Source organism: Nesoenas mayeri (genome assembly GCF_963082525.1).
Source record: "Nesoenas mayeri genome assembly, chromosome: 2".
Classification (NCBI taxonomy): Eukaryota; Metazoa; Chordata; class Aves; order Columbiformes; family Columbidae; genus Nesoenas; species Nesoenas mayeri.
The window spans coordinates 77,512,477-77,537,292 of NC_137543.1; the positions used below are offsets into that span (position 1 = coordinate 77,512,477).

Genomic DNA, 24,816 nt, shown 5'->3' on the forward strand with positions numbered 1-24,816 from the left:
AAAACTCCCTCCTCTGTCAGGAGATGGAAACAGACAAGCTACAAAAGAGAAGTTTGAAAACATTGCCTGGGATTGCAGGGATGGCATTAGGAAAAGCCAAAGCTGAATTAAAGGCAAGACTTACAAGTGAAATTGAATATATCAAAAAGACATTCTACAGCTACAACTTACTAGTAAAAAGTGGAACAAGGAAAATGTGGGACCATAGTTGGACGGGATGTGTGATTTAATGACAGCAGTTATAGATATACAGTGAGATACCTGAAGCCTTCTCTGCCTCAACCTGGAGGTGAACCAACAAGGTCTCCCAAGCCTCTGTGCCCGGAAACAGGCTTTAGAAAGGACAGAAGTGAAATAAGAATGGAGGATCGAGTCAATGATTACATGACAGATCTTGAGGTGGGACATGATGGGCTTCACCTAAGCATGCTGAGAGCTGTCTGATGTCTAGATCCAGAAGAAGGATACCTGGATAGCGGATTGCAAGTTGATGGGAAAGGTGGTACAATTCTTGGGTTTGTGGTCATCAGAGGATGGATGAAAGGAGTGTCTCATACCTAGTAGTAAGTTTGGGCCCTTTTCATTTTGGCTTTAAGAGACTTGGATCTGATAGCCCTGTCCTCCAGAGGCAGACATTCCTTGTTAATGCACCAGAAAGGTGTGCTCCTCCCCCTGTCCTTCCACATTTGAGGGAACACAGCCCTGTCATACCTTGGATGTGAGCTGTCCTGAGATCCACCTCTGCTCCTCTGTAAACAGAGCACGAGGGGCACTCTGAGTGGAGAGTGGGATGAAGAGTGGAAAACGGGCAGGACTGATACTTGGGATGAGTGTCCCTGACACTGGGAAAGGAGATGGACAATCACAGAGCTTAATAAGCTTTTGCAATTTTTAGATCTCTAGATAAATCTCATCCATCTGAGAACCCTTTGTGTCTCTGTCTTCCCTAGAATCAAGATTAAATTTAAGAATTTATGAATTTACATGTATATTAATATTCCAAAGAGTTGTGTGAGTGATCCAAAATTGGGAGGAGGGTGGTGAAGGGAGGGAAGGAGGGAGGGTGAGAAGGAGGAAGGAAGGCAGAGGTACTGTTAAGAAATTATCAGGTTGGGTTTTTTTTCTCTCTCTAAAAAAAAAACAAAAAACAAAAAACAAACCAACAAACATACAAAAAACACAAAAAACCTCTTGTTTATTGGTTAGTTTATTGTGTTTGGAGGGTTATGTTTTGTTTTGCTTGAAGGCTTAAGGCTTTCATCATGTTCTAATTATTAGATACATATTTCAGACACCAACATGTTACAGGTACTATAAGGAATAAACATTCAACAAATAAATACGACCTACAAAGCAGTGGGATGCAACTGCATTCAGATATGTGTTTAGGCTGAACTCCTTGTTTTCCCATAGAACTAAAAACTCAGTGTCTCCCTTCCCATTTTTTACTTTGATGCCATAGGACAATCATAATCCTCCTCTGTGGATCTATTAAAGTGGAAGAAATGGTCGGAGAGATGAATGAATCCTAAATTTGAGCTGTGAATGGACAGCTGAAGACATGGTAAATGGAAGAACATAATTTCACATACAAGATGAGCTAAATGATGGAATAATTTTTGCTGTCCACATAACACAATGTTGTGATATACACACAAAGGAAAAAAGAGCTACAAAAGAGAAAAAGGACAAGGTTTTGAGTATTATCAGCTTATAAAATGACTTTAAAATGTTGTGGGTAAGAGAGCAGTTAAAAGTGATGGCCTATATGTTGAAAGGGATATCAGATTATGGAGCAGAGATGGGTAGTTAATCAGCTTAAATTTAAGAGTTATATGCTTAAAATTACTTTCCCCCACAGATGCCTAAATAGTTATGGCTGAAATCAAAACTGTGATTTCATTCACCAGTCTCATTAAGTAATTAGGCTGAAATATTCCAGCTTCAGTCACTCCCACAACAGAGCTGAGAAGTGGGGAGAAGCCCTTTGCATCTGTGTATTACCCTTCATTAAACCATGTTGAGAGCACTGCCACAAACCCTGGCTGCAGTCCTCGTATCTGCTCTGTGTGCTCATGGCGTCCTAAAAGAAATACTTGCTTTCCACCTTCTATTAATGACAAGATACATGGTTAAAGCATACTTAAATTTGGTCATTGCTATCTTATTTTCTTTGCAAACCAAACTGAATGACACTCTTATACTCAGAAATCTGGCATGCGAGTTAACCTATGAGATAGCCAGTACTACTCCCCCTCTCCAAAGACTGCTACCAAACCTACGCATTTTTGCTAGAAAGCTGTACTGAATTAATGACTGAAAGACCTAGTTTACCCTATATAAAGAAAATAATCTGCTTATGCTTACACTGTTTTCAGCCTACACAATCCCTCCCATCATATACATGATGCCATCCACCACAGTATTTGTACTTCTCTAGCATTACGCTTGGGGACCCCATTTAACTTTCATCTCACTGCTAATGATGTGTAAGGACAGGGCCAATTATGCCTGAATTGCAAAAAATAATATGCGAGAAAAAACTCCTGTGTACATTTGTTTCTTGTGTTTTCACTTTATTCTGACTTCAGCAAATATACAGGTACTATCCATACAGCATTATCCTAGCCAAAATAAAAAGAAGCACTGAAATACTGTTTAAAATTAAGTATACCTGAGTAAGGGCAAGAGCCCAACTCTTCTAAATTTAACCCAAAATGTGAGAGTCTATGGGCTGCGTTTTAAATCCTTGAAAGAGGTAAGTGCCAAGATTATTTCATTCAGAAAAAAAACCTCATAATATGTAAGATACTAAATAATTTTGATGTGGCAATTTTATACAGCAAACTTCCAACAATCTAGAAGAAATAACTTTGCAAATATTCAATGAGTATCATTTTACTATTCTATCACACAAGAACACTGAGTATCAACGAGTAAATTAAATTTGTATCTATTGCAAGTCTAACTGCTGAATGTAACTGTTTTACAACAAAGTACTTGTGAATGAAACAGGTCAAGCTTTATGGAACCACAACTCATAGTTCAATTTTATACTGGTATTTTAGGTTTGCCTGTGTTGCATAAAGACTATTTCAGCAATTTTTCCTTTACATACAAATCAATGTAATGGTTATAGAGCTAATATCTCATAAAATACAGTGTTTTACATGGAAAAGCCCAGAGTTATTGTACCAGTTTTCTTTATATGATTACTATTCAAAGGTCTCAACAGTCTATGAAACAAGGAAGGTTCAAACAAAAGCTTTATCTTTTTAGTGCTGTAGTTAAAAAAAAAAAAAAATAGATCTCTTTTCTGTAACTTGAACTAAAGAGACTTGGTGTGGGGTTTTTTTTGGTGGTGGTGGCTTTTTTTGTTTGTTTGTTTTGTTTGTGAAGTTTTTTTGTCTTTTAAGGGAAAAAAAAAAAAGAAAAAAAATTAAAGAAAAGCTTAAAAATTAATGACCTCAGGTTGAAACAGAACCTGGAATAATTTTAGCCTCCTGAAAAGCACTTGCATCTTACAAGCATTTAAAAATCTATGAGCTATGTAATGAAAACTGCATTTCAACATGACATTTCCTTATTAGCACTGTCTTCCGCAGTCTTTCAAAAACAGTTTAAGTACCGTCTGAGCTTAGTAGCTATTAGTTACAGCCACACAGGTCTTCCTCTACTTCCCAGTGATACATCATGAACAACTAGACACACAGGTAAGATTTGCAGTTGTATTCTTTAGGCAGGTATGAACATGCTTAGCTGTTAAAACTGCAAAGAGAGTAAGCATCCTACTGACTAATGTGAGTTTTCTGAGAGTCTTCTGGCTCTGCTCCAGCACAGTCAACACTAAATCAGAGCCAACAAGGTGCCTTATATGCAAGCTGAGCCATAATTAATAAGTTAGGTATTTGAATCATGAACACAAAGTTCACGTCTATGGAGATCCATCAGACCAGTCTTGCTGCATGTGCAGGGGACCAACTGAGTAGAAAAGCCGTGTGTGAGCAAATGAACTTTTCTGGTTCACAGAGCAAACACAAGTTACATCAGAGTCACCTCAGAATCAGCCAACCCATTTATGGTGTCTTGTTCAACACAGACAGTGCTACACATGGGCTTTCTCACTCTTGTGCAGTCACCAGGATGTGTCTGTGTGCTTAAGTTCCCTGGTGTCCAATTCTACAGGTGTTCCAGGCACCTGCTGCATTTCTAAGGGTACCTTGACACAGGATAGTCCCATCGCATCTCAAGTAACAAGAAGCTGACTGTATTATGGAAAACTGCATGCTCCAAAACATTTTTACTGAAGAGTGGATATATAAGCAGGAAAGCAGAGAAAACATCTACGTGAAAACACATAGGTCTTTACTGCTAGAGTAAAGAATTTCTTTTCATGAGTTACAGTAACAGAGAACTACGACGTGTTGGAAGATACTGATTTGGCTTTTGTATTTGCAAGTGTCTATTTCCTTGAGTTACTACAGTAATTTGAAGAAGATTCTCATGAATAAAAGCACCTGAAAAATGTGAAGCCTGCTCACGTGGTATAAGTATACCATAGAGTGAAGATCCAGCTTATATGAAGTATATTTTCTTTTAAATTTAATATGACATATATTTTCAGACAGAATCAGGAATTAAGTGCAAAATCATATTAAACGTCTGTTGTGAACTTTTAGTGTTTACAGAGGTTTGTACACAGAGAATCAATGCAATAACTAAGAATGAGGTGATAGTGACTATTTCACATCCTCTGAGCCCCAGTTACCTGAAGAGCTGACTGCGAGTGGGCAAATCAAAATTGCAAATGATCCACCAAATCAAAATATCAACTTGCTTGTATTATGTGGGTTGTATTACAGGAAAACAACCTCCTATACTATGACATGACTACAGAATTCAGCTGGAAGCAGCTTTCAATTTCCTCCTTATCCTGTCATCAGAAACAGGATGTGGCAAAATGACGGTATTAAATTTTTCATTCTTACACACCCAGCATTTTTACCACATGTAGTTTTGGTGCTTAAAGGAACTTAAAACAGAGTCCAATAGAACTTCATAAAATTTCCTAGCTCACAGAAGGAAAGATAAAAACAAAACAAACAAAAATCTGTACCGCCAAAACTTAATATATTTTTTATAATAAGAAAGACTACATTTTTCACCCTTGTTTTCACAAATTTGTTACTCCTCTCTCTCTCTCTCAGAAATGTTGTGTTCAGTTATTTTTGTAATGACTTCTTTAAGCAAAGGAAGTCTTTATGCCTCATTGTAAGTTTTACTCTTATTATGATGACATGATGGATCAAATCCTGAACTATTTCTACTGTATCATCAAGGCTCCTGGATGTTTTCACACACTTTAATAGGTATCAGTTGCTTTCAATGCAACTTAATGCTGCACTAAGGTCTCTCAAAATGATTTGTATATGATACTTTAGAGGACTATTTTACTAGTTAAAGAGCACTATACCACAGGATGCAGTGAGAACTCTTTTATCCATTTATTAGCAGAGAATTTGAATATGTTTTAAAACAAATGGAGTATTCAGTACCACTTGGACACTTCCTTACCTCAGCAGGAATCCTATCCTACCTGCTATGACTACCAAGCACCACCATTCCAGAAGGTTAGGTCACTGCAATAAAACACCACCTAACACAACACTTAATGCTTTTAAGCTGAATCAGGATGACTTTGATTTTAAACAAGAATTCAAATACTTTAATTTCAGTGACACTCAAAAAGCCTCCCACTCTTCATTATGCTGCTTAAGGCTGGACAGGTTGAGGTCTATTATTTTCACATCAAACAAAACCGAAGCGAATTAGTGGCATCAACAAAAACTAGTGGTACCCATTTCTGGCTTGCTTAATTATTTTCTAGCTTATCCTGAACAGATATCACACTATTTTTATTTTCTGCCCAGGTAAAATTTTGCCATTGTGCCACTGTATTCAGATGGTGAGATTTCTGCACATGCACAGCAGTATCCAGAAATGTAGATTAAAAACTGTACCTGTGCTGGCCTGTCAGCATTTCTAATAAGACTGTTATTTAAATTTAGCTTTAGTTAAATATTAGTATAATTGTAAATTACATTCTACATCAAATTTTCTAGTAGGGGCAATGAATGTTTGATATTGAGTGATGGTTTAATTTATTTCTAACAGGGACTTAAAAGACTTCTCTTGCAATTGTAACTCAAAACAAAGTGGAACAGACTGAAAGAAAAAAGAACAACTTTGTAGATACAAGTTTAAAGAGAATTTGGAGCATTATAAAAACATCCACTTAAAATCTTAAAGAGACTCATAGGATGTAAAATGCAAAGACCAGAAGTACCTTTTGAATTTTTTAAACCACTAAAGGAAAGAAAACAAAGTGATTGAGCAGGAACAACATCTGAAAGATTGCCCTTATATTTTGTTTTAAATAACTCTCTGAATATTGTAAAAAAAAAATTGTATGGCATTTAAGAGTTTGAGGCTGTGCTGATTTGACTGAAAACAAGTTAATTTTCTTCATGCAACTAGAAACCTTCCTTTTTTGTAGTACGGCTGTTGTTTGAATTAGTTTGAGAACAAGAAGATAACACGTGGGACAGAGTTTAAGTTTTTAATTGTTGTTGTCTGAGAGCCAAGGATGTTTCTGAGCGCTCTGCCCACAGGTGTGAGGCAGCTGGGAAGGTGGGCATGGATGGGACAGACCTTGACTGACATCCAGACTGATCAATAAGAGCATTCCATGTCATTAACATCATGCTTCATATTTAAGGAAAGTTAAAATGTTCCAGTTGGTTCTCTCAGAGTCGGGATGGAGACCTGTTCAGGGAGTTCTGTTTGGGAGTTTCTTTAGTTGGGCCTTTTGTCATTCTGTCATTTTGCAGAGGCCTCTGGGCCTTTCTGCCTTTTTCTTTCTTCTCTCTCTGGGATCGGCTGTTCAGGACCAGGTGTTGCTGTCTGGGACTGGCTGCTTGGTACAGGTGGAGTTCATGAGGAATTGCATTGAGCATCTTTTATTTTATATTCTATTTCCATTTCATATATAGTAGTAGTAGTAGTAGTAGTATATTAGTGTTATTTTGTTGTTTTATTAAACTTTGTTTATCTCAATCTATGAGTTTCTCCCTTCCCTTTCAATTCTCTCCCCTGTTCAGGGGTAGGAGTGATGGGGGTGTAAGTGGCTATTGTAATTATATTGCTAGCTCATTTTAAACCATGGCAAAGGCTAATCCTGCCTGTTGCCACATACTGATATTACTGCTATTAAAAAAGACTGGATTCCTCAAAACATTCAGATATTAATTATTAACTTTTAGTGACTGATAGATGCTTAATATGGCTAGTTTCAAGATGTCTTACTACTGTTGAATATTAGATCATTTATTGTCATACCCAAACATGAATTTAGCAGGCCAATATTAAGTTTTAATACAACAGAACAAAAAAAAAAAAAACAACACACACACAAAACGTGGCCAACAAAATACTACTAAAATTAACAGACTCTATAATAAAGGGAGTGGAAGCAATGATGCCTCATTCTTATGCTCCCAAAAAGCTAAAACCATCTTTCATGTACACACCATTGCTCACTGCTTCTGGGTGCAGCACTCTGCATCCCGGATTCTGTACTTCAAGAATTTACAAGACTGAGATAACAATTCAACTAACTGGCATAGGGAGTGCTATTTGCTGCCTTTTTTAAGCAGTGGTGCCAGTGTTCTGATGATATGGAGATTTAGGTCAACAACAAAAATGGGATAGGAAAAAAAGTATTCTTTAACCCACTACACTGAAGATGATGTTTTTTAAAAGCCCTAGAAAGTAACAGAGAGCCTTGAAAACAACTTTGAATACCACTGGCCTCAGTGACCATTTTATCTTTCTTTCCTAAAATCTTTTGAAAAAACTTCCACAATCAATCACAATAATTTTGCCTTATTTTATTTTCCATCAAAATAAGTGTAACTCAAGAAAAAAAATGTAGTATCCATAGAAATGCTTAATTCTTTAACTGAGATATGGGTTTGGTTAGACTTATTTGAAACTAAACTAGGAATTATTTATTATTCTAAGCCTAATTATTTTATTGTGAAATTACAAATATACAAAAATTAGTGTTGCTTCTGATGAAGAAAACAGTGCAATTGAAAACACCAACACTTTTCCACTTCAAAGAAATACAGTAGAGTTCCAATTTTCACCTTCTTTCTACAGCATTCTGCCTGATGTAGTGTAACAGTGATGTAAGTGTTTTTTGCAACAAGAATCAAAATCAGCTGTTTCCATATGTGAATCATGACAGAAAATATAGTAGTTTCAGTAAAGGCAGAAAACTAGTAGATGCGAACTCTGAAACAAGGCAGATCCCTGCATTATCCAAAGGCATATTTGAACACTTAGTAAGAAGGTTCAAATCAAAACATTTCAGTGTTCCTTATCCTCCAGCGATCCAACTGCTTATTGTTCTCCCCAGTCATACAATGGTTGTTCCTTACAATCCAGCCAAAGAAGGGACAGGAGCAAGAAGGGGCAGCACAAGGCTTAGTGTAACACCAAGTCAGCAGCCTGTGTGCCCTGTTTTGCTTCCTTTTCCCAGGCAGCTTGTAAAATGCAGTCAACTATGTGCCATTCTCAGTGTTAAACAATTTACTCTCATACAGTGCATCAGCAACAGGCAGCGATAATGGATTTAGCTGGCAGAGTTGAGGACTCTACCAGGTATTCACACAGGAACTGAAGCATCAGCTATAAATTACTAAAAAAATTAAAACAAAGAATAAAATTCAAAATTAAAAAGAAAAAAGGGAAGAGTAATATTTTTTCCCCTCCCGAGACAGAAGCACATTATCTGTATAACCTTCCATTTTCATTTATATATCTATGTAGGAATATATTTACCATACTCTCCAAGCAAGTGAATACAACAACCTTTTTCCCACAGTGGAATAATTTGTTATTCTAACAAAGCAAACAAGGAAAGATTTTAGCAACTGAAAGCTTTCACCCTATTAAAATTTGACAGGTAGAAGGAAAGCATTTTTTAAAAACTGTTGACAGATTTACTTGGAGGATACAAAGGCACATCAGACACAATCATAAAAAAACAACAATCAAATAAGGAAAATATAATTTGAATTCTCATGTTTTACTAAGAGCAAAGATAAAATATTTAGATGTTATTTCAAAATGCCTCTTTTGTTTATTACTGTATTTGCTCCTTCACTGAAACTGATACTAGGCAGATGAAGTATAAATACATACAAAATCAAAATAACCTGTAACAGAACACTGAAAATATTTGGATGGCAGATACTGTTCCTTCAATCCTCCTCCTTAATTTCAGAAACTGCTATTAACAGAAGTGAGAGTGGGAAAGTATAAACATCTGCTTAAGTTGCTGTTTGTTTTCTTATTTTGAGTACTAAAGAAACAAAACATTGATTTCTTTACCTTAAGAATTAAAAACCAAAACCCGAACAATACACTGTTATAGATTATTTTCTTTGCAAATAAATTAATGAATGATCATCTCAGATTTGATCTTTAGTAGTGTTCTGGGAGTCTAAAGTAAAATGCAACATATGTGTTCCAAAACTGTCTTATAGCTCTGCTTTGTCTGAGATCTATAGCAATGGTGTTGAGAGAAGGAATCCACAGGGACTGAACTCAGTTCTTTTGCTTGTTAATGCCTGTTCCCTGTACTGTTACCTCGATTCACATAATAACTTAGGTAGGCCCAGAAAATTGTTTTCCTGATATTTAGTTTTATCAGATTAAAACAAGTACATTTGTTTTAATGGGAGTAAGAATGGGAAGAAAAAAAAAAAAGGCTCATTGGTAGTACAATCATTGTATGTATTATGTGTTATTTTACTGTCCTTAAAGGTGTGCCATGCTGTCATAGCTCAACAAGATGCATTTGAATAGTTATAATTTTGCAGTACAAGAAAACCCATAGTTAAGGACAAAAATTCTTAAATTTACAAATACAATTGAAATATTTTTAAGACAAAGCACTGTTTAATACTCAACAGACGCAACACCTGAGGAGATGCTGAAAATATTAATTTTATATTTTAAAGACTTCACAATGTCCTTCAGATAGACAAAAACTGTTTTCAAAACTTGAATTTTTTTTCAATGAAGCCTAAGTATGATGTATGGTTCTGAACAGCATATCCATTCAGCTGTTCTACTGTTAAACAGCCTCTTGTTACCTTCAACCTTAGGATGACTCTGTACCAAAAGTGCCTGATGCCCTTTTGTGACTGCACAGGCTAATCAGTCCTTCCTGGTGATATCAACTGCAGGTAACTCGGATACCCAGTCCCACAACTTCCTTTAATATACTTGCCATTTCATGCCTCAGTCAGACATGTTGCATGTATATGAAAGCACATACTGTCTTTTGAGCTCTTACAAGTAATTCCATTCTCAGAAGGCAAACTGCTGCCAACTGTTTACAACACTACCTTGATCTGTGCTGCTTAAGTCAACCTACACTACTGCTAAAAATCTGAAGGCAAATCAGCTTGAAATCTTCAGGCATAGTTTTTGTGAACCTATAACATAGGAACCCCAGAAAAATTATTTACTAAACAAACACACTGAAGACTCTCAGATGGACTAGAAAATAAATGTTAGCAGTTGCCTTAAGTAAATATAAACTACAAGCAGCAGCTGAAAAGGTCTAAGGATGTCTCTTCACTCCAGTCGTTATACCTGCTCTAATACTGTTGACTTACTTAACTGCAGACTACAAAAGGGCTCATTCTGGAAGCTTAAATTATATACTTCTGTGTGCACAAAACTAAATGGCTTTATTGTGATATCCGATATCAATTTTCAGCCACAGCTATTTCTGCCGCAATTACACAAGCTCAACTAACGTGCATTAAGATACACTTCCGTTACAGCAAAATAACTTAAATACCAATGAAGCTTTCTGCATACTGGTCCAATGATTAAAAGACAGTGGGAGCCTACACTTCTCATTGACTTCAGAGGACGAGGAATGCCTAGCATCTGCTAACAAAAGAGACTTTTCCTGATTTTTTTCCAGGTTTTGTTTTTATAATTCCTAGTGCAAAATGGTTCTGTTTTGAGAAATCACTTGCATGTTAGTTCTGGCAAAGTTCCTTAGATCTATAATCAAGCCAGTTTTTTCTTGTTTCCATATTACTGCAAGTGAGGATGATGATGCAGTTCAGACTGGTATCACTGCAGCTGTGCAACTCCTTTTATTTCATTTCACTTGCAGTGATGGCTAATAAAATTCAATGAGCTTGTAAAGGAGAAAGTGGAGACAGAATGCAAACGCGCAGAACTCAGAGAAAGTTTTTGGAAGAAATCAATTTGCACATTTGTATTCGGAACCTCACAGTACAGGGCACAACATTGCGCAGAGTTTAATTCTACCTTTCTGTATCATAAGATGGGAAAATTAACCTTCTTACTCAGTGATAAGTAATCCTCAAAATATTAGCTTAGTCTACATATCACACCACATTCTCTAAGTCATCAGATATACATTATCTAGTTCACTATCATAGGTGTTTTAATAAAAATCTCCTAAATTAGAATGAATTTATAATGTATTTCTATTTTTTAAACTATTAATCTGGATGCTTAACTAATCAATTGCTTTCAGATATTTCTCGCTAGCCATTGGTGAAAAGAAAAAAAAAAAAAAAAAAGACTAAAAAGACACAAAATACACAAAAACAGAAGTACTTTTTACCAAGAGAGAAATAACAAGTGCTTATTCTCAAAACTCTGTTAAGGCATTGATTTAATCTCTCATTTTAGCTTTTGGGGGGTATTTGTGTTTGGTTAGTTTTGGTTTTTTTGGTTTGGTTATTTTTTGCTTTGTTTTTGTTTGCTTTCAGCAGCAGAGCAGACTTTTCACATTCTGCTGGCTTTTTACGGTATCTTAAATTATAAAAAGAATAGTTCCAAATTCTTTGCAAGTGTAACAAATACAAGTGTCTTAACCTTGAGACTTATCCTAAGTACGACGTATGTGAAAAACTAGACAAAATCCCACTGAAAGCCAAACAACATACTACATACTTAAAGGTATGTAACATGTTATCAGCATGAAATATTTACAAACAGGTTATTTACTTTATTTAAAATCATGTAAACGTAATGGTCTACTTCTTTTCATACAGAAAAACAATTTCCAGTGGCAGGAAAAAAAGAAAGATGATGTAGAAAGTAATAGGATTTGCATATTACATCATTAACATTTGGAAATTTATACGTTAAAATAGTTTTTATGCTTTCATTCTGTGAATCTGTGATATAAGGACTCATTTTTTATAGTTAACTTCAGCATCATTTGAATCCCAGTCTTCAAAGCTGACTTGAGAATTAAAACCAGGATTCCACTCAAATCCCTAAGCCCTCTGACTTGCAAATAACTCAGATGAAAACTCCATCAGTTGTAATACAATACTCAGGTGACTATAGCTAGCCATGCTCAAGGATCTGCAGGATTAGACCCCTTTCCCAATTATATTTACACAGAAACAGGTTGAAAATTTAACTTCTAACTATTCAAATGAATACAGCTGCTTATTCGACAGTTACATCAGTTTGTCCCTCCATGGTAAGCAAGTACATGAGAAAGGACTTCCCAAATACACAAGTATACACAGGCATAGCAAGGGTATGACAGTGAGCTCAGACAAAGAACTGAATAACTCTTTCCTGTCCAGGAAGTAAGATCATTTCATATTTGCCATAACCAGACAACTAGACGTGCTTTATGACCTCCTTTCATATCACTTCTTTTTGTGCCATTTTGTTTTCTGATATCCCTCTGGCTGAAAGCCTTCAGCACCTTTCACAGCTCAGAAGGCTGAATATGGCTTGAAATAACAAAGGCACCGTAGCAACTCTACAACACAGAGTAAAGTAATTCTTAGGGCTCTGAATCCCAGGAGATAGAAATACAATGAAGTCTTGCTCCTAAGGAACCATAGAAAGATGAGAGGTCAAGAAGAGACAGTTCAGACCAATTGGATTTTATTCATTCAGGTACAGCACCAAGCTTCTGTAAATCATTCACCACCTGAGATCTAAAAACAACTAATCTCTTTAATTTCTTTACTTTTGAACTGCAAGTGCTCAAAAACAATGAATTCATCTGATCACATAAAGACAGCTCAGATCTTACTTGGCATATTAACACAAGCTCAAGTATTAAGCTTTCCCAGACACTGACTGGCTGCCAAGTCACTGAGAACGAGCTACACCTGTTTTATGTATGCTGTTTCATTACACAGGGCCTTGTTTAGAACAACTTAATTCTACAGATTGTGTTAACTCACTATTAAAGCATCAAAGATACTGAAGATTAAGCTGTTCTAATTCAAAAATTGCATGGCAGCATCCAGAGGTCCCAGCAATAGGAAAGGATTTTGCTATGTTTGGCAAAAAAACGCTAATGGAGAAAAGACAGTTTTTTATACAATATATATGTTCCTTCTCAAAGTTCAATAAAATCAACTCATCTAAGAAACAAAATGAAGACACAGACAGGGTAACTGGCTGGCAATTCTTGTGCTGCAGAGCTATGGCTTCAGTAGGGCAAAAACGACCAAGTGTAGAAGTAACAAATACATTGTAACTAACAAGCTTTAAAAACCTGTTTCTGATAAAAAATCCTTGCTTTAACAAGCTCCAGGGCTTTATTCAACTATTTAAAAATATGTTTAGAATAACATGACATATTGAAAAGATAACACTATTTCTGATGACATCTGTAATCCAAATCTAGGCAGTATCTAAGAAGGAAAGCATATTCATTCCTGTGGTAACCAAGAAAACTGTTACAAAACTACTTTAAACACACAAAATTACATAAACTTACTGAAGACAATATGGCTTTACAAGCATATGAAAATGCAGAACATACTTCAGCTTTATTGACAGTGATGCAACAGAAGGAACTGGAAAAAGCAAACTTTAACTGTAAACAGATTGCTGCAGAAAACACTGGTATATAGTACATTAGTCAATATGAGCTGCAGCAGGTTTTGTAGAAAACTTCATTATTATTATATCTCCCTTCTGGGCACTGCTTAAATACATTGGAGTCAATAGGGTACAGCACAGAACTGAAAGAAAATATCCATAGTAGCACAAATGCTAAACCAGTACAGTTGAAAAAGTCTCAATAAACTACAAGATGCCCACCAAAAGCTGCTTAAGTATGGTTTTTCTTTAAAGCACCAGGCATTTTTTAGGATTTAACCTGGAAGGAAGAAGGGAGGGAACAGGTATTAGTATATGGCTATTGTATAAATAGTCAGATAACTAAGACAGAAACAGCCCATGATCCCACTTTTGCTGCATGAAATCCTCATCTGGTATTTTGACACTGGTTTTTCTTCTAAATAACCCCTAAAAGAACAAGAACTGTCTCTGACTTGAACAATCATTTATTTTCATGGCAACCACTTCAGTACTACAGAGACAACAATCAACGTACTATATCCTAAAATCCATTATTGCAACTATTACATTGCATTTCTCCCTTAGCTCTAGAGATCACTGAACAAATACCTGGAAATATCTTGCTGAACCTGAGGATTAATGCAAAGAATAGTCTCCTGCAGATCTGATCGTTCATTCATAAAGCGTTGTCCATTCTCTGTGCCGCTGAGCTCAAGCAAAGACAGTTTATTGCAGCAGCATGAAGAGTCACTCAGTTTCCTTTGTTGGGAATATCTCACCCTGATTTCCGGTCTATTTATTTATACGCCATTCACAGACCATGAGGTGATTAGTTTTCCTGCTGAAGGCATAACTGACTTCTCTGGCCTCATTTTATGTGACCTGAGGTCCAAATCACAGGGAAAGATGCAAAGTGTCTATGATTTAGTTCTGAACCATATGAAGGGAAGCTGCAGCTCTCACAAGATAGGAATCTTCACCATACTAAAGTGTGTAACATAGTTTTTGTACCCATTTTACTCTTCTTCAGGTATTCAACCTGACACAAGCAACTGACAGAAAAAAAAAAAGCACTCAACCTTCCTTAGGGGACCTATAGTGACTCTCTTCATGTATGTACATATGCAACCTGTCTGAAATTTAGGTAAATATTACTATTCCAAATTAAGAAAAAAAAAAAAAAATAATAAAAAGGTGCTAAGGGATTGTGAAGAGAATTGATCAATAGATCAGTCACATAAAGTTTGACAAAAATGTTAGCAAATCTAAATGTGAGGCTACCTTTACACTTTGTATTATAAACATCAAGAAAACATTCATGTATTTATTTGTTTGTTTCCACAGGTAGTTCTCTTGTAAATATTAATGTCTGGTAGAGTTTGAGAAGTAATAGCTTGGTTTCTAAAACATGCTTAGAAAATGAAATCTTTATGAAAAACTAAAAGTAGAGGATGTCTCCAGAGGGAAAAATAAATAATTAAAACTTATCAAAGGCTTCCAGTACCCCGCTCCAGTTTTCCACTTCATCCACCAATCCTGTTGGCTGATCTATTATTTCATTCCTTACCATTTAATACAAACATTGAAAAGTAATGAGATTATTCTTCAATGATCAGCTGTTCTCAGTTTCTAATCTTATTTTTTTAAGCATTAATAGCCACATAATCAAATAGAGGGAATTTTTAAGCCACACCATCCTCCCTCAAAATATATTTTCCATGGTCTACATACAAAGGTGTAAATTATTATTTGAGCAAAATTGTGCATTATCATTGAATTGCAATAGAATCATCATAGAACCACAGACATTTTAGATGGAAGTCACCTAGTTCAGACTAAAGTGATGACAAACCAGACAGATTTCTATCAATCCTTTTATTCCTGATGCATAAAGGAAACAAAATTACGTATGGTCTTCACAAAGCAAAGTGCCCTAAAACCTCCTGACAGTGGCAATTTTCTCTCTCACACACAAAAACAACCTAGCAAGGTTTTAAGCATTGGATAATTTGTCATGCCAAGTAAGGGAATACAGCTGCATATTGATCACACACCACTCATGCAGACAGTACTTTTTCATTTGTATATTTTTTTTCACTCATTCATGGAATAAACTGTAGATCATTTGCTAAAATTAAATTAAAAGTGCTTAGTGGATTTATCACCAGCTTTTAAATATTCACCTATTACTAAAGAAATACGTAAATTTATTTGAGTCATTCACTTAGCCTAGCTCTTCTGCTTTTAGGTAAGCATCAATGCTTTAGGTAACTGAATTCAACTGAGACTGATGCTTACCTAATCATCACTGCCCTGGATGAGACTGAGCCCAAGTCCCTGGCTGCTATTAGGGTTAAGGTTCTAAAAGCCACAAAGCCACAGCTTCGGGGACATTGGGTCTGCAAAAGGCATGCCAAGGGGAGCACGGCACTGCACCTACATTGCTCTCTCTACGCCTTTCTCATCTCATGTCATCTATGGTGCTGGGGACCCCAGTCGACAGACCAAGGTGCCATTCCAAAGAAATATTAAACATTACACAATTTGCTCTTTATATAAGTTATCTGAAAGAGAAAGAGCTGTTCTCTGAAACAAGTTTCTACTAAGAAGTTAAAAGAAACTAGAGACACAGAGAAACTAAACAACTGCATGATACTATTTCAGAATTGAATATAATTGTCAGTGCTTCAAGGTAGATCTCACTCTTAGGAAAGTATTTTAGTTCATATTCTCCAAGTATTTTTATTTAAAAAAAAATCTGCCCAAACAAGCCTCTGCTAAGTCATCATTACTACATCCCTCCTCAGCTTCCAAGGGAGCAGTTTCTGTATGACAAGAAACTAAGTACTGTGAACCACATATGTCTGGATACTTCCAGGAAAAGCATCAGCTTTACTACATATTTACTCAAAAGGTTCTACTACAGCTATTTCTAGATTGAAAACAGTATTATCAATAGCTCTCTTCACAGGAATTCTTTAACACCCAGTGAGATCAGAAGCCTCTTGCACAGGTGGAAATTCTCAATCAGAAACATATCAAGCTTTTGCAGAAGAAATAGCTGTATCTAGCACACATGTTCTCACAAATCATAGAGTTCCTGTATCTCACTTCTCTTGTTGAAGAATTTTTCCCATATTTACAAATACAAGATCAGATGACAAACAGAAACAGAAATGGCCTTATGTTTTCTAGAAAATATGAAGCATTGAGCCCAATGTGTTTGCCAGTATATCATAACAAACTGTACTGGATTTGTGTGGCAAGGTTTTGGCAGCAGCAGGGACTGCCAGGGTAGCTTCTGTGAGAAGCTGCTAAAAGCTTTCCCTCATGTCCAATAGATCCAATGCCAGTCAGCTCCAAGATGGACCTGCCGCTGATGAACACTGAGCCCACCAGTGACGGTGGTAGTGCCACTGAGATAATGTATTTAAGAAGGAAAAAAAAACAACCCTGCACAACTGCAGCCAAAGAAAGCAGCGAGAATATGTTACAGAAACAACTCTGCAGACACCAAGGCCAGTGAAGGGAAGGAGGAGAAGGATGTGCTACAGGCACCAGAGTAAAGGTTCCTCTGTAGCCCATGGTGCAGACCATGGTGAGGCCAGCTGTCCTCCTCCACCTGGACATCCACGGTGGAGCAGATCTCAATCTGCAGGCCGTGGAGAACCCCATGCTGTAGCAGGTAGATACCCAAAGGAGGCTGTGACCCTGTGGGAAGCCCACACTGGATTTGGCTCCTGACAGGATCTGTGGCCCCATGGAGAGGAGCCCAGGCTGGAGCAGGTTTGCTGGCAGGACTTGTGACCCAATGGAGAACCGCCCTGGAGCAGTTTGTTCATGAAGGACTGCACCCTGTGGAGGGGACCCATGCTGGGACAGTTCATTAAGAACTGCAGCCTGGGAGAAGTACTCATGTTAGAGAAGTTCATGGAAGCCTGTCTCCTGTGGGAGTGACCATACAATGGAGCTTGGGAAGACTAATGAGGAAGGAGCAGCAGAGACAACATGGGATGAACTGACTGCAACCCCCAGTCCTCATCCCCTTGTGCTGCTCAGGGGCAGAAAGTAGAGAAAAACAGGAGTGAAGTTGAGCCAAGAAAGAAGGGAGGGGCAGGGGGAAGGTATTTCAAGATTTATTTTTTTTATTTCTCATCATTGTAGTCTGATTTTGATTGGTAATAAATTACATTTTTCAAAACAGTCAAGTTTGTTTTAGCTGGAATGGTAATTGGTGAGTCATCTCCCTGTCCTTATGTGGACCCACTAGCCTTTTGCTATGTTTTCTCTCCCTTGTCCAGCTGAAGAGAGGGAGGGATAGAGCAGCTTGGTGGGCACAGGGCACCCAGTCAGTCTCAACCCACCACAAAAAAAGAAAAAATCCTTTTTCATACACAGATATATAACGACACTTTATACAGTATGGAAAACTGAAACTCTTTGTCTAGTGGTTTAACACTACTGGATGATTTATCTTTAAAGAACTTGATTCTCACTGTCTAAAAACAAACAAACAAACAATAAAAGACCACCCCAATAGCTTTCACTTTCACAGAATTTATTAAACCTTCCTCTTCGTGAGAACAACTTGAAAACACCTAAACCAAAGTTCACTGCCTGGCATCTTATGATTTCTTAGATACACAATTTAGGATTCTGACCTCCCCTCCAGCAGTGCCTGCTGACCTTAAGAAAGTTTGCAGCAAGGGGAAAAAAAAATGAATTTATATACTTTATTCATCACTTCTTCTCAATTGCATCTCAGAAGTCTGAAACATGAAATGATTCAACACTCTTGTCCAGTGGTAAAACACAAATGAAAAGGCTTATACACTAAAGCAAAAAGTTCAGGATTTGAACATCCTAAAGTCAGTCCACTCCTCAACAGCAAAAATACAAGGTTCATTTTCTATTTTAACAGAAACCCTCCTTGAAAAGCACACAGCTAAATCTTCTGATCCAATCATGACCGACATGAATGACATTTTACATTTGACATATCAAGTACAATTTTTTAAACCAAATACATATTTTAGACCAAATATATCTGTTCCTCAAAACAAGAGAGCACAGGGATGTGTGTTCTTCAAACTAAGCACAGCAAAACTTCAGATTTTCTGAATAAATCATTTATGTTTCACAAAGGAAATATAAGTAGAGCAAATAAATATAACACTTATGACTTCTATGTTCATTCTTTCATATATCCTGCCCTCTTTGAAGACTGAAAACACCTATTACAGTCATCAAGATCATAAATCCTGCAGTTTACTCTGTTGCAGTCACTCAAAAACACTGTTCTAGTTAACTCATGAGACGTAACAGGAAGTTGCCACAACTGTTCCAAGACAATTAAAAAAAATGAAGGAAACTTTCTGAAGTTAAGCATCAGCACAGATGAAGAAGACATTAACAAATTTGATTCATCAAAACACACCTTAACTATGAACTCAGTAATCTTTTTCTTTATTAGCAGTACTTTTTGAATAATTGTGTTCGCATTTCTAAAACACTAGGTATATTTTCAGCTACAGTCAAAGGGCACACAAAGCAAAATCACCTACTAGGCAGCAGAGTAATTCATTCCTCCTTCTCAAAAGCAGAGGGCTACTCATCTGAACAGTCAGTTATAAAGTTACTTCATTTACTCCCCTAATGCAGAATCAGTGTAATGCATTTCATCTACCTGAAGCTCAGGATGGTGGCCTTACCTAGAATTCTTGCAACAGAATCAGCTACTAGGAAGAAAACTAACTCTATGCCCATCAAAAGCAGGACAAGAGAGGATCTTACCAGTCACCAGTACCTTAGGTTAGCTAGCTAGGCTGTTCTTGGTGATAAGGGAATGCAGAACTCCTTTATTACAAGCTCCTTTTTGCTGTGGTTCACTGGAATCTGAAATAACTTTTCTAATATTTTGTCACTTTATTCGTCACTGAGTCCCTCTAATACTCAGTTCACTGATTTATGAGGGTGAGAGGTTCAGTTGCAAAATACACAACCAGCTATAAACTAGCATTACCATCAGCAAATCCAAAGACAGGGAAGAACTTCTCACTATTGAATGCTATGTTTCACATTCTATCAGGCTGATGCAGCACCCGTGTAACTTCCCTGTACAATTTTTCACCATCAGAGAGTCAAAAGCTAAAGTAGGTATTTTTCTACAAAATAATACAGTAACACAGGCTGAAACACTGGTACATGCAGAAGTCATACTATTGTCCTGGAATAGAATATGCATTCAAACATCTAAACCATGGGCAACTCCAAAACAACGTGTCATGAATCTTAAGATTAAACTCCATGTTACAAACTTACTTTCTTGGACTCTTCTTCTCAGAGCCAAAAAATATGACTAACCTTTAAACCCAAAAGAAAGAGAGAACTGGTGCACAAGAAAAAACAAAGAGCAAGGTCACAATTTTTTTATAAAAGTCCAGTGACTCAACAGCTGTTACTCCAACTGTGTTAGATATAACCTGAATTAATGTATTTATTTTACTAAAGAAACAGTGAATTTCTTAGGCAGGGAAAGATCGCTACTTTGTATTTAGAGAACCAATTTAGATACCTTCAGAAAGGAGAAAGCTGACTATAAACAGCTACAATATCTTTTAATGTCTCTCTTTGGGATACTTGTTACTGAAGTTGAGCAGAATGATTTAGCAATGGACACCAGGTGTTTTCATGAGCAGGAATATTAACCATCTCCTGACATACAAAGAGGCACTAAGCAAAATCTCAGACACTCAGCCCACAAAAATTTACATTAAAATGTCCAAACTTGTCTTATTAGACAAAACTTGTCTTGTTAGACATAAGACTTGTCTTATTATTAGAATCAGACAGAGAATCACACTAAAGACCCTTTTTTTCAAAAATTTCTAATACTTTTGGTTTTAATAATCTGAGGCAGAAAGCCTGTCTCTACCCAATTTTGCCTTAAAATAATCTCACATCAACTATTACACACACACCAAAAATCCCAAACCAAAACCACACCAAAATCATCAAACCAGAAACATTATAATCACATATATGTTACATTTTAAAATCTAGGATTCTAGGATAATGCATTTACTCCACAACTACTCATTTGTCCATAGTTCTTATATGCCATGCCTATATGCTGTAACTCCACATGCAGGCTGCCAACAAGGAGAGATCTCTGAAAACCACCATACACAGCAAAGAATGAAAGTGGAGAAAAACATGAACATTTCAGTTAAATAATAATAAATTTATTGTAGCACAGCACATGGAAATATACTAAGATATGAAGAAATATTTAACATGCTTTGCAATATGTATTTGTGAATGAAATTACTCAGATACTACCTGTGAAGCCTCTGTAAAAAAACCAAACAAACAAACTAAAAGCACTAAATCATATTATTGTTTTCTAGCCTGCAGATGTAGCACTTACATACCTGTTCTTTAACTGAAGCTAGAATGGCAGAGGTTGTCTCAGTTTCAGAGCCATCGCCATTGGATGTGTTCAACACAGGACTAAGGGAACTTGTCTTGTCAGAAGACGAGGGCTGGTCTGGAACAGGCATAGTTTCTGCAGTTTATGGAAAAACAAAACAATGATTTTGTTATTAGAAAACTATCAGAAATCATATGTATATAATAATACAAATTTAAGGGAAAATTACAAAGTGCTTCTGTTCTGTAATATAGAATTAATACCTCACTTAGTTGAAACTAAAACAATTTCTAAATTAATTATAACACAAAATAATAAAGATCTCCCAGTCCTACTCCAAAATATTCACCACAGTACATTTGGAGAGGATACAAACCATTTACAGCTGTGATTTTTGCACAGTATTCCAGTAGCAGCATCCCACATGAAATTACAATATCATGAAAGTAATGAATCATGAAATGTTTTGCAAACAGAAAACCAACAAATAATACATGAGAGAAATATAAAACATCTAGTGTTGACTTTCTAACATGTGTGATTATTTAATATGTATCATATTTTAAGCCTAGGTATCTAACTTTGCCTTTCTTCTAGACTGAAGGTGATTTGACAACATTTTATCAGAGTATTTTTAAGAAAAACAGCATTTTTCAGACCTGTTACCAAAAGAAAATTAATAAAAGAAGGATTGTTAGCACTAGTATTCTTTTTTTAGAGAGGAAAATGGTGAGGGTGACTACAGAAACATTTATGTTTCTGAAGGTTAATCTATAATGAAGCACCTCTCTTTAAATGTCACTATAGGCACATCTCTACAGGTAAGTTGTGCCACATTCCAGAAATAGAGGAGGAGGGAGGCAGGTTGCATATGCATGTGCAAGAGAGTTAGGATAAGATCACGCTCATGTAGGAACTAGCCAGAATTATTTTGTGGAAGAGAACTGGTCCAGAGGCTGCCAGCTGGACGGGCCTCCTCTGAACACCCTCACTGCTCTGTAGGAGTCAGGGGGGTCATACACGCACAACATCCGCCATTCACATCAGTGCCAAAACTCCTGCCTTGGCTGCATTCTGCTTTTCAAAGCCCATGTTTTTATAAAATGGAACTTTTTTCTGGAAAAAATAAGAAGCCTGAAAAGAGTGGGAAAGTGTAGCTGCTAAAAGCAAATATAAAATCCAATACACAGAGCAAGCATCCCTGCACCAGTGTGTTATGGAAATTAGGGCTCTAAAAGAAGGGGAGATGACATTCTATAAAGCTTTGGCTCTAAAACTGCAGTGCTGCCCAAGAACATTCATTCAACCCAGCTGGGCAGCCTTTTCAAAAGCTTCCTGAAGCTCAGGACACTAGCATATGTATGCAAGACAAAAACTGAAAATACAGATTATTAATAAAAAAGTCAGTTATTTCTCATGAGAGAAGTCTCCGTAAGTCTCAGGTCTTTTGTAAAATACTACAGAAAAGACATATACAGGCTTATTATATTATCCTACTATCAAACTTTTTTTTTTTTAATTACTAAATTATTAATTGCATTATCATTTAGAAAGTAAAGTGATTTTCTTTTTGATATTCAAATTTACCTGAAAAAGTACAAATGGACTGATAGTTCATTTTGTAGAGTTGTATTTGCATAAAACACTGGAGTGCAGTTCTCCTTGCTATCAACCCCATGACCTGTAAAGTCCAGGTGAAAATTTTGGAGAGAAACAAAACAGACCAGAGATCCAAGATAATGAGTAAGGACATGGGAAGTGGCCCTACCGTCCTTGCAGACACTCACTCTGGGCAACTGGGAGCCATGTTTCCTGGTCAGGGTGGCTCACCAGGGAGACACAAGGAACTGCAACAGCAGAAGGTGCAAGACTGCCTCCTCAAGACTGGACTGGGTTGAAAAAAAAAACCACCAGAGCTGTGAATGAGACATCTGCTAAGTAGTTTGAGACCCATTGGCCAAGAGCAGCTCCCCTGTTGCAGGATTCTATTCTCTGCAGCTGCGAAGAAGCTGTCTGGAAAAAGCCCCTTTTCTTGGCTCATCCTCATCCTCATCACAGAATCACAGAATCGACTGGGTTGGAAAAGACCTCAGAGATCATCAAGTCCAACCCTTGGTCCAACTCTAGTCTGTTTACTAGATCATGGCACTAAGTGCCATGTCCAATCTGAGTTTAAAAACCTCCAGGGACGGTGAGTCCACCACCTCCCTGGGCAGGCCGTTCCAATGCCTGACCACTCTCTCTGTAAAGAATTTCTTTCTAATATCCAGCCTAAATTTCCCCTGGCAGAGTTTAAGCCCATGCCCCCTTGTCCTATTGCTGACTGCCTGGGAGAACAGACCAATCCCCACCTGGCTAGAACTTCCCTTCAGGTAGTTATAGAGAGTGATGAGGTCACCTTTAAGCCTCATCCTCATCCTCCTCCAGGGCTGCCTGACCCGCAGCAAGAAGATTCCACTGGATGGGCTGTTTCATAAACACTATCTCAAGAAGGTAGAACCCAGCAAACTAAACAAGAATTCCTTGGTCCTGCTCCCAGCTCTGCACATAGCTGTCATCAGAGGGCCATTTAAATTTTCCTCTTCATCTGAAAACTTAGGAGGATGTACTTGCTCTCCCCATCCCAAGCTGCCTACCACAGCACACGTTACTGGGCCTGACTGGGAAGACACAAACACCACCAGGAAGGCCTATGGCTGCAGTCGAAGAGACCCTGATTTCTGTACTGTACCATTCAATATGAGGTAAAATTGGCAGAGTTTTGGAAGCATGCATGTTTGGGGTGGGGTTGCTGTAGGGCTGACCTGTGTTAAAACCATCACCTCACTGAAGGGATCAAGTCTAACAGGGAGAGGGGGAATGCGATACCAAAATGAGGAGAGATGTCTTCTCTGTGTGTTCATGTAACTGGTTGTCTTCTTTATTTCTCAATATCAAAACCCGTAATTTAAAGCTTACGTTAATTTGCAATAAAACTAATTAAATGAAATTCCCTCACTCAAAGTCTGTGGCCTGTGACACTTCCTAAGAGCAAATCCAAGAGTCCCACGGAGGCATGGTGGTTTTCTGTTGCTGTTAGGTTCTCAGGAAGATAAGAGGAAATGATCCTGCCTGAGTTACTGCAAAAAAATTACCTGCTACACAAAACGCTTGCCCTAGCACAAATACTCTGAAATATTTAAAGTGTACTTGAGGGGGACAGGAAGGCCATACGGTCAATGGGGAAGCCACTCTGTGACCGAGAAGAGGCTACTGATAAGACAAAACCAATTTCTGTGTGTTCAAAACAATTACATCCATACGATACAGGCAGCAACTGCCTGCTGCTATTCTGAACCTGTTTTGGCACTGCATTCAACTTCAGTAAAGTTTAGTTTTTAGGCTGTGAATTTTTTTAAACACTTTGTTTC

At 37.2% G+C, this 24,816-nt stretch overlaps 1 protein-coding gene across 1 annotated transcript in view; it reads right to left on the minus strand.

Moving 5' to 3' along the window:
* The window catches only part of CTNND2 (catenin delta 2), a gene marked incomplete at both ends in the record, with an annotated part of 526,522 nt that extends 504,986 nt beyond the window's left edge, over nt 1–21,536 (minus strand). Inside the window, one exon of the mRNA XM_080340633.1 lies at nt 21,408–21,536. Within this exon, the coding sequence (XP_080196759.1) occupies nt 21,408–21,536 (129 nt within the window). The remainder of the gene's footprint in view (nt 1–21,407) is intronic.
* Between the last annotated feature and the right edge of the window lie 3,280 nt (nt 21,537–24,816).